At 49.2% G+C, this 9914-nt stretch overlaps 1 protein-coding gene across 1 annotated transcript in view; it reads left to right on the top strand.

Annotated features, from left to right (window-relative positions):
- Window positions 1–1086: 1086 nt before the first annotated feature.
- Window positions 1087–9914, top strand: part of man2b2 (mannosidase, alpha, class 2B, member 2) — an 81212-nt gene continuing 72384 nt past the window's right edge. Inside the window, exon 1 of the mRNA XM_038792537.1 lies at window positions 1087–1392. Coding sequence (XP_038648465.1) covers window positions 1234–1392 — 159 coding nt within the window. The 5' untranslated portion in view covers window positions 1087–1233. The remainder of the gene's footprint in view (window positions 1393–9914) is intronic.

The following is a 9914-nucleotide window of genomic DNA, read 5'->3' as shown; positions in this document are numbered from 1 at the left end:
GACTGTGGGAGGAAACCGGAGCACCCGGAGGAAACCCACGCACACACGGGGAGGACGTGCAGACTCCACACAGACAGTGACCCAGCCGGGAATCGAACCTGGGACCACTGGAGCTGTGAAGCATTGATGCTAACCACCATGCTACCGTGAGGCCCTCAATTGAGTAACGGCAATTGGCAAAAGAACCAAAGGTGTGGTAAGGAAAAACTTTTTGACATAATGAACAGATCAGGAATTCGCTGCCGAAGAGGGTGGGTGAGGCAAATTGAATTGTGGCTTTCAAAAGGAATTGGCTAATTAGCTGAATGGGAAAAAAATGACGTGGGTTATGGGCGGGGAAAGGCAGTGGGATTGCTCAGTTGCTCTAGCACAGACATGACAGGCTGAATGGTCTCCTCTGCTGTAACCATCTTTTTTTTCATTCATTCATGGGATGTGGGTGTCTCTGGCCGGGCCAGCATTTACTGCCCTTCCCAAATTGCCTTTGAATTGAAGGGTTTGCTTGGCCATTTCAGAGGGCAGTTAAGAGTCAACCACTTTGTTGTGGGTCTGGAGTTCACATGCGGGCCAGACCAGGTAAAGAGGGCAGATTTCCTTCCCAGAAGGACATTAGTGAACCAGATGACCTTTTTAAAAATACAATGGACACTTCCATGATTCTGAGGATCAGGGAGGGACGGAAAAAAACAGATCACCTTCTCTGATTTACCTTATATATTTACCCTGGGAGCTGGTTTCAATTGATTTGCACTGTCCGAGATGCATTCCTTTTGCTCCCGTTCTGTCACCTCTCTAAGTGCAGCAACAGAAGCTCCAATCACTGGGCTGGACAGCATCAAAACACTCTTTTTCTTAACAAATAAAAAACATTTAAAATAAAATGGAATATGAATGTACATTCTATCGTGGCTTTTTTCAGCCTGAGTTCAACACACCTGTCATTAGAACAGACAGGATGAGGGGATTGGACATTTGTGAACACACGTTTCGAATTTGGATAACCGCACATCGATATTTCCAAATGGGTAATAGGGGCGCGCCGAGCCCGATTCAACATTTAAACCCATCAGCCGTGTGGTGACAGCTCCCCCTCTCAGGGAGGGTGTCCGCCCTCAGCCTTTAATCGCTGTTCGGGCTGACAAGTTGTCCCCTTTCGCAATTGGACTGCGACTCTTTCCGTATTCAATTGTTGCCTTTCCTCGCAGGAAGGCGGAAGGGAGGCCGGCTGACACTATGACAGGAGTTCCACACATTGTTACTGTCTCCACCCTGGGGATGTTGCTGTGTCTCGGCGCCCCGGGGCCGACTCTCCAGCTCGGGGCGACCTCCGCCACCCAGGCTTTTGTCATCGCTCACAGTCACATGGACGTCGGCTGGGTTTACACCGTCCAGGTACACAGCCCGGCCCGGCTAGCAGTGCACCGGCCTCCCTGCCATCCCTTCCCTTCCCCTCCCCTCTCCTCCCCTCTACCCTCTCCTCTCCTCCCCTCCACTGCCCTCCCATGCCCTGCCCTCCCATGCCCTGCCCTCCTTGCCCCTGCCCTCCCATGCCCTGCCCTCCCTGCCCCTGCCCTCCCATGCCCTGCCCTCCCATGCCCTGTCCTCCCATACCCTCCCCTCTCCTGTCCTCCCCTCTCCTCCCCTGCCCTCCCCTTCCCTGCCCTCCCGCGCTCTCCCCTCCCCTCCCGTGCCCTCCCCTCCCCTGCCCTCCTGTGCCCTCCCCTTCCGTGCCCTCTCCTCCCCTGCCCTCCCGTGCCTGTGCCCTCCCCTGCCTTCCCCTCCCCTCCCCTGCCCCTGCCCTCCCCTCCCCTGCCCAGCCCTCCCCTGCCCTCCCCTGCCCTCCCCTGCCCAGCCCTCCCCTGCCCTGCCCAGCCCTCCCCTGCCCTGCCCAGCCCTCCCCTCCCCTGCCCAGCCCAGCCCTCCCCTCCCCTGCCCAGCCCTCCCCTCCCCTGCCCAGCCCAGCCCTCCCCTCCCCTGCCCAGCCCCCGGTCAGACCGCCTCTTCCCCACAACCAGAACAGGAATCCCCGCTTGAAATCCCGTAACTTTTTTTGATCCCACTAAATCTCCTTTCTCGTAAACTGGCCGCGTATGCCAGCCTGTGAATGTGGAACTGGACTGGCATTTATGCGACCTGCAGGTTGTTTCAAAGGGCTTCCTGTGAAGTGTGGTCACTTGTTAACAATTGGGGAAGGGGGTAACTGGGCAACTGTCAATCCACCCCCCCCCCCCCCCCCCCCCCGCCCTCCGCCAACAATATTGTCAGAATGACCAGCCCCATCTGCATTTTGTCATGGAGCGGGTACATGAGGTACAGGGATAACTACCATGCTCTTCTTCAAAATAATGCCTGGAATCATTTACAGTCACCTGAGCAGGCAGAGGCATTGGTTTAACATCTATGGGGAGACGGTGGTGCAGTGTTAATGGGGTTTAGCACAGTTGGCTGGTTCATGATCGAGAGCGAGGCCAACAGGTTCCATTCCTGTACCAGCTGAGGTTATTCCTACCTTCTCTTTCTTTTTTTTCATTAAAAAAAAAATTGTTACAAATTTAGAGTACCGAATTATTTTTTCTCCAATTAAGGGGCAATTTGGCATGGCCAATCCACCTACACTGCACATCTTTGGGTTGTGGGGGTAAAACCCACACAGACACGGGGAGAATGTGCAAACTCCACATGGACAGTGACCCAAGGCCGGGATTCAAACCCAGGTCCTCAGCGCCACAGTCCCAGTGCTAACCACTGTGTCACATGCCGCCCCATATTCATGCCTTCTCAATCTTGCCCCTTGCCTGGATACCACAGGTTAACTCACCACCAGTCAGCTCTCCCCCTCAAAGGGGAACTATGGTCAACCGGGACTGTGACAACGTTACTGTTATGTCACTGGGCTGGTAATCCAGAGGCCCAGGCTAATGCCGTGGGGACATGAGTCCAAATCCCACCACAACAACTGGCGCAATTTTAATTCATTTAATAAAGCTGGAATATAAAGCCCATCACAGTTAATGATGAAACTATCATCGATTGTTTTAAAAGCCCATTTGTTTCACTACTGTTCTTTCAGGAAGGAAATCCACCACATGTGACTCCTAACTGCCCCTGCCCGCTGAGTGCTGCACAGGAGTGTGGGCTTTGCATTTTGCAGAGTGGGGCTTGAACCCAGAACCTTATGACTTTGAGACGAGAGTTCCCCCAACCGAGCCACAACTGACATCCTGTGATGCCATGTTGTGCGATTTCAGTGTTTTTTTTACGTCTGACAACTAAACTTGACCAATCCCCATATTTCAAATAAGATAAGGCAAGTTAATACCGTACAGTTTAACACCATTTCCACAATCTCATTGGTTCGACAGATCATGTTTAATGCTATAAAATTACTTTTATTAGATTTTTAACTTGCATTTTTTGTTGTAAATAATGCCACAATGTATACTCGGTGCTGAAATGATCATTGCCCTGATTAGTAACCATAAGAACACAAAATGTTGCTGAAAGCGGCAACCTTATGCTGCAGATAGCAACTGGTGGTGAATGTGCAGACATTCAGATCTTATAATTTGTTGGCCAGACTGTAGTGAGCCCAGGGAATCAGATGCATAGTGGACCGCTTAGCATTGTGGATAGCACAATTGCTTCACAGCTCCAGGGTCCCAGGTTCGATTCCGGCTTGGGTCACTGTCTGTGCGGAGTCTGCACATCCTCCCCGTGTGTGCATGGGTTTCCTCCGGGTGCTCCGGTTTCCTCCCACAGTCCAAAGATGTGCAGGTTAGGTGGATTGGCCATGCTAAATTGCCCTTAGTGTCCAAAATTGCCCTTAGTGTTGGGTGGGGTTACTGGGTTATGGGGATAGAGTGGAGGTGTTGACCTTGGGTAGGGTGCTCTTTCCAAGAGCCGGTGCAGACTCGATGGGCCGAATGGCCTCCTTCTGCACTGTAAATTCTATGAAATGTAACTTCTTGAGCTCCATGTAGAATTAAGGTCATTCTTCTACTTGGGTCAAGATTATTGATGGAGCAGGCGCCCAATTTCCATCCTTAACTAGTGGCTAAAATAATCTGTGACACACTATCAGAACAAGGGGTTGGAGTACAGGAATAAGAGAGTCTTGCTATTCAATCACACCTGGAGTACGGTGTATATCTTTGGTCTCCATAAGGAGGGTATGCTTGCATTGGAAGTTACAGCAAAGGTTCAGTAGGTTTTAAAAAAAAAAAATTCAAGGGATGTATGTGGGTGTTTTTTAAAAAAAAAAATAATTCAAGGGATGTATGTGCTGATTGGGCCAGCATTTATTGCCCATGCCTAATTGCCCTTGAACTGAGTGGCTTACCAGGCCATTTTAGTGAGCAGTAAGACTCACATTGTGGGTCTGGAGTCATAGGTCTGCCTAAAGGACATTAGTGAACCATGTGGGTTTTTAATCACTGTCACAATGCAGGCTGATATTTACAAGGGTATCCCAACTTGAAACAACGGTTCATGGGGGTGTTTAGTTTTGTTTTGGTGTGAGGAGATAAGTGAAACCCCAGTGAGAGTAAACAGCCGAATTGTTGTGTAACAATTATTAAAGACTATTTATTAAAGTAAAGAAAAGACAAGTACACACGAACGGGACTACTCTGCTCTTACACATTTAACATGCATGAATTAGAATCATAGAATCGCCATTCGGCCCATTGGGTGTGCACCAACCCCCGGAAAGAGCACCCTACCAAGGCCCATGCCCCAACCCTATCACCCTACCGTAACCCAGTGACCCCCTCACCTTTTGGACACTTAGGGGCAATTTTAACATGGCCAATCCACCTAACCTGCACATCCTTGGACTGTGGGAGGAAACCGGAGGGAACCCACAGAGACACGGGGAGAACATACAAGCTCCACGCAGGCAGGCCAGAATTGCCAACCACTGTGCCATTACTAATGCAGACAGTTTATATAGCAATGGCTTTAATGGTCATTATTTGGCCCTTTTAATTCCAGACTTTGCATTGAATTCAAACTTCACCATCTGCTATCGTGGGATTTGAACCGAGGTCCCCTGAGATCTCTGGATTGCTAGTCCAGTGACAATACCACTGTATCACCACCAGGAAGCTGAGTAAATTGGGCCTAAATTTCCTGGTGTTTAGAAGAATGGGAGGTAATCTCACTGAAACACACACAGAGGACTCTGAAACAGCTTGGCAGAGTTGGCATCAAGAGGTTGTTTTCCTCTGGATGGTGAATATAGAACCCAGAGATTGTTAAGAGATTGTTCATTTCGGACTGAGATGAGAGACATCTCACGATGAACGTTGTAGATCTTTGGAGTCCCGCATCCAGAGGTTGTGAATGCGCCATCATTGAATACAGCACCCTATTTAAGGATAGACAATTGTTTGGTCTCTCTGGGGGATATGGGGGAGTAGGCCAGAAAGTGGAGTTGAAGCCCAAGATCGGCAATGATCATATTGAATGGCAAAGCAGGCTCGAGGGGACATGGAGACCTCCTCCTGCTTCTACTCCTTACAGTCTTATAAACACATGTAAGTGTGCCTGCATTCGGGATATTGAAACTGCAGTTACATTTTGCTTTGGGAGCACAGCTCCAGAGTCCTGATTCACAAATGCAAGCTTTCCGGAAGTTCATATTTGTATTTGTGGGGTGTTTTGTCTCCAATCAGTAATCATTTCTACTCTCAATAAAGTGAGATCAATCAAATCTCTGCTGCTAGTGTGCTTACTTGCACCAAGTCCCGTTCATCTATTGCCCCAATGCCTGCTGGACTACCTTGGCTCCCAGTCAAGTAACATCTTATTTTAAAATTCTCATCCTTGTTTTCTTATTTCTCCATGGACTTGGCTCTCTGTACCTCTGTAATCTCCTCCAGTCCCAGAATCGCGGTGTCTTTTTTGTGTTATATAAGGCTCCTGTGAAGCACCTCAGGATGTTTTATTACACCCAGATGTTATACAAATATAAGTTGTTGAAGTACAAATAAATTTTGTTACTAAAACAGTCACACATACACCGTCTTACTCTGTAGATATGCTCAGCTCTCAAATTATAGTAGACTCTAGTCTGATGGACTTTTAATAAGGACATGGGGAGTCCACACTGAGTAAAATAAAGAAACAGAGTTTTATTTACAACACGATATACACGCTGCCCAGTAGCTCCCGACCGGCTTCCTGTTATAGTCGGTGCCTTACTGGCTGACCTTTTTATACAGAGGTTAGTAGAGATTTCCAGCCCCAAGCTGGGAGCCCGTTCTCCGCAAATACCACTGGGAAGATAATCATTCCCACCCCATCTAGTTTATTAAATTGATGAGCCATCAATTGCATGAGAGACGAGTTGCTTTACAAAAGTTAGGCTTTAATAAACTAGAACTTAGCCCTGCGGTTGTCTACAATAAAATGGACAACCGCCGGGCGTTTGACTATTTATACCTCGGCAAGGAGGCGTGGTTAATTCAGCCTCTCGACCAATCGGTCGAGAGGAACATGACCGACCAGGGCCAATGGTAAGCCGGTGTTCTGCCCCAAATGGCAGACAGGTATGCAAATCATATCACCACACGGCTATTACAGGACTAAAGATGTCCTTGGTGGAATTCTCTGTTTTGAGACGAAGTAAGCTGGTGGGAGGCTCTGGCCTTTCCAGTGGTCAGAATAGCGGGATCCCGTGCCAGATTCAGGAAGATCATTAATTATGCACAAGTGATTTGTTCACCTGCCATCAGCTGGAGGGTTCAAAGGACCTGTCGCCATATTTAAACACCAGTTCAGCACATTCTTATCACAATCTCCAGCCCAGCTGTCATCACCAGACTGTGCAGGATGTCAGCAACCCCGAGGAAAAAGATGAGTAACCTCAAGAAGAAGTTGATTCAACTCTCACTCTGCTCCCGGTACAACTTTGGACATTTGTTGCGGTGGCTGCATGTGCCCCGTGGCACAGTGCTGTCCAGATAGACACGGGTGTGGGGCACCAGGGGGAAGGTGGCCCCTGTACTCCCCAACCCCAGGCACAGTACTAATCTGATCCGGTGACACGTGGCTCCATGCGTCCAGCAGCACGGTGGTTTCCATGAAGGCTAGCTCAGCATGGAGATGGAGGGCAGGAGCCGGCCTGCCTCAGCTGAGTGATGTTCAACACATCAGGAGCAGCGCAACGCCCTGGCAGCATGTTGTTGCACTCACCTCAAAGGCTCTTGCAAACTGAGGACCACTTTATGAATGCCACTCTTTATCAATCGAGTTTTAGACTGACGCAAGGGCGTGACGCAAGATTGGAAGAACTGGCAGGATGCTGGTGAGCAGCTGTTTTTATGACCATGCATGAGATGTAAATGAGAGCAGGGTGGTTAATCCTGGTGACTTGGCCAATATTTATCTCTCATCCAACCTCACAAAAAATGGATTATCTGGTTATATAGCTGTTCTTGGGATCTTGATGGGCACCAATTGGCTGCCATATTTCCTACATTACAGCAGTGTGCAATTTGACTGTAGAGCACTTTAAGATGCCAGGTAGTTGTGAAAAATGCTTTACAACTGCAAGTTTTTCTGTTTTTCCTTTACAGATAAGATTTTAGTAATTTCCTGCCAGGTGTTTAGAACTGTGTTGAGTGTAACAGTCAGAAAAGCTAAAGGTGAATATAGCTCCATGTTGCTGCGTTTAAATTAAGTTTTTTTAGTTCACCTTGAATGAATATTACATAATGCAAGCACAGAGACAGCCTATTCAGCCCAAAAGGTCTGTGCCGGAGTTTATGCTTTCTGCCCACCTTATGTAATGTTACCCAATCAGCACAACGTATTTCTGTACTTATCTAAGTTCCCTTTCAGTGGATTCGTGCTATTTGTTTCAAAGACTCCATGTTCCTCATTTTTACCATTCTTTGGGTAAAGAAGTTTCTCTTGAATTCCTGACTGGATTTATTAATGGCTGCCTTTGTTTATGGCCCCTACCTTTGGACTCTCCTCCTCATGGAAACATCTCTTCACACCTGGGGTGCGATTTTCCGACCCCCACGCTGGGAGGGAGAATCGCGGGAGTGCCGGGTAATTCCCGCCACACAGCCCTGGCACCCGCAAGCGATTCTCCCACCCCCCCCAAAACGGCGTGCCGAGTTTTACGACAGGCCGCTCGGAGAATCGCTGCTCGCCGTTTCTAACAGTTGAGCGGCGATTCTCCGGCCCGGATGGGCCGAGCGGCCTGCCCAATCCGACCGGTTCACGCTGGCGCCAACCACACCTGGTCGCTGCCAGCGTGAACAGCGCGCGAACGCTGCGTGTGCGGCCTGTGGGGGGTGGAGGGAGGATCGAGCACCGAGGGGTGCTCAGTAGGGGTCTGGCCCGCGATTGGTGCCCACCAATCGGCGGGTCGGCGTCTCTAAAAGACGCACTCTTTTTCCTCCGCCGCCCCGCAAGATCACTCCGACATGTCTTGCGGTAGCACCCGCAGGGAGGACGGCAACCGCGCATGCGTGGGTTGGCGCCGGCCAACCTGAGCATGCGTGGGTGACGTAATTTAAGCACCACCGGCCGCGTCATTTATGCGGCGCCGCTTTGACGCTGCGCCAAGGCCCAGCGTGCGCAATTGACGCGGCACCGCTCCTAGCCCCCTGGGGGTGGGAGAATAGGGGGCGAGGAGCGGCCTCCGACGCCGGAGTGAAACACTCCGGTTTTCACTCCGGCGTCGGCACTTAGTCTCCCTTTGGGAGAATTGTGCCCCTGATCTGTCAAAGCCCTTGATCATTTAAAAAAAAATTTAGAGTACCCAATTATTTTTTCCAATTAAGGGGCAATTTAGCATGGCCAATCCGCCTACCCTGCACACCTTTGGGTTGTGGGGGTGAAACCCACGCAGACATGGGGAGAACGTGCAAACTCCACATGGACAGTGACCCAGGGCCGGGATTCGAACCCAGGTCCTCAGCGCCGCAGGCAGCAATGCTAACCACTGTGCCACCGTGCTGCCCTCCCTTGATCATTTTAAAGATCTCTTATCAGGTTGCCTCTCACTCTTCTGAGAGACGTTTGCATGGTCTGCATTTTGTGCAATCTATTTCATCACGCAGAGTGCAAATGCAGCGTGTAGGACTTAAAAGGACAAATGTCTTCACAAAGGAAGGCATGGAGCAATAAAAGGCAATAATTAAACCCAGTACCCTTGATGTGGGTACACAGTCAGCTGCCTGCTGTCTGCAAAGTGTTTAAAAACATAAATATTTATGCCTTTTAAAAAATTATACCATTTACAGATGATTCATTTGACTGTTTATGTTATTATTATTAATAGCTTTTTAAAATAAACTGACTGATTGAAAATCAGCCTTCTCTAGAATCTATAAAACTGTGTGGTCATATATGGCAGTGATCTCAGTTTTCATATTCTTTCATTCTTTCAAATGTACTGGGCTTTCTGCTTTTCATTTTATCTGCATCTGTTTCTGGTTTTGATCTACCCTGAGTTCAGAGAGCTTTCTCCGCATGCCTTAATGCCGTGACTAATCTTGGCGACCTTGGTGCTGACACTTGCGTGTCTACAAAGGAAACACTCCATTTCCCAGCATCGTCATCTTCCTTCTGAGGGTAAATTTCACAAAGTTGAAGAATATGTTTTTCAGTAGTTAGCACTGCTGCCTTGCGACGCCAGGGACCCGGGTTCAGTTCCGACCTTGGGTCACTGTCTGGGTGGAGTTTGCACGTTCTCCCTGTGTCTGCGTGGGTTTCCTCCTGGTGCTCCGGTTTCCTCCCGCAGTTCAAAGATTTGTAGGCCAAGATAAATTGCCCCATTGGTGTCCAATGATCTCTAGCTTAGGTTAAGGGGTGATTGGGATAGGGTGGGGGAGTGGGCCTGGGTGAAGTGCTCTTTCAGTGAGTCGGTGCAGACTTGATGGACAGAATGACCT

The sequence above is a fragment of the Scyliorhinus canicula genome, chromosome 3 (genome assembly GCF_902713615.1).
Source record: "Scyliorhinus canicula chromosome 3, sScyCan1.1, whole genome shotgun sequence".
Lineage (NCBI taxonomy): Eukaryota > Metazoa > Chordata > Chondrichthyes > Carcharhiniformes > Scyliorhinidae > Scyliorhinus > Scyliorhinus canicula.
The sequence above is the reverse complement of the archived record's forward strand: the minus strand, read 5'-3'. Positions and strand labels throughout refer to the sequence as shown.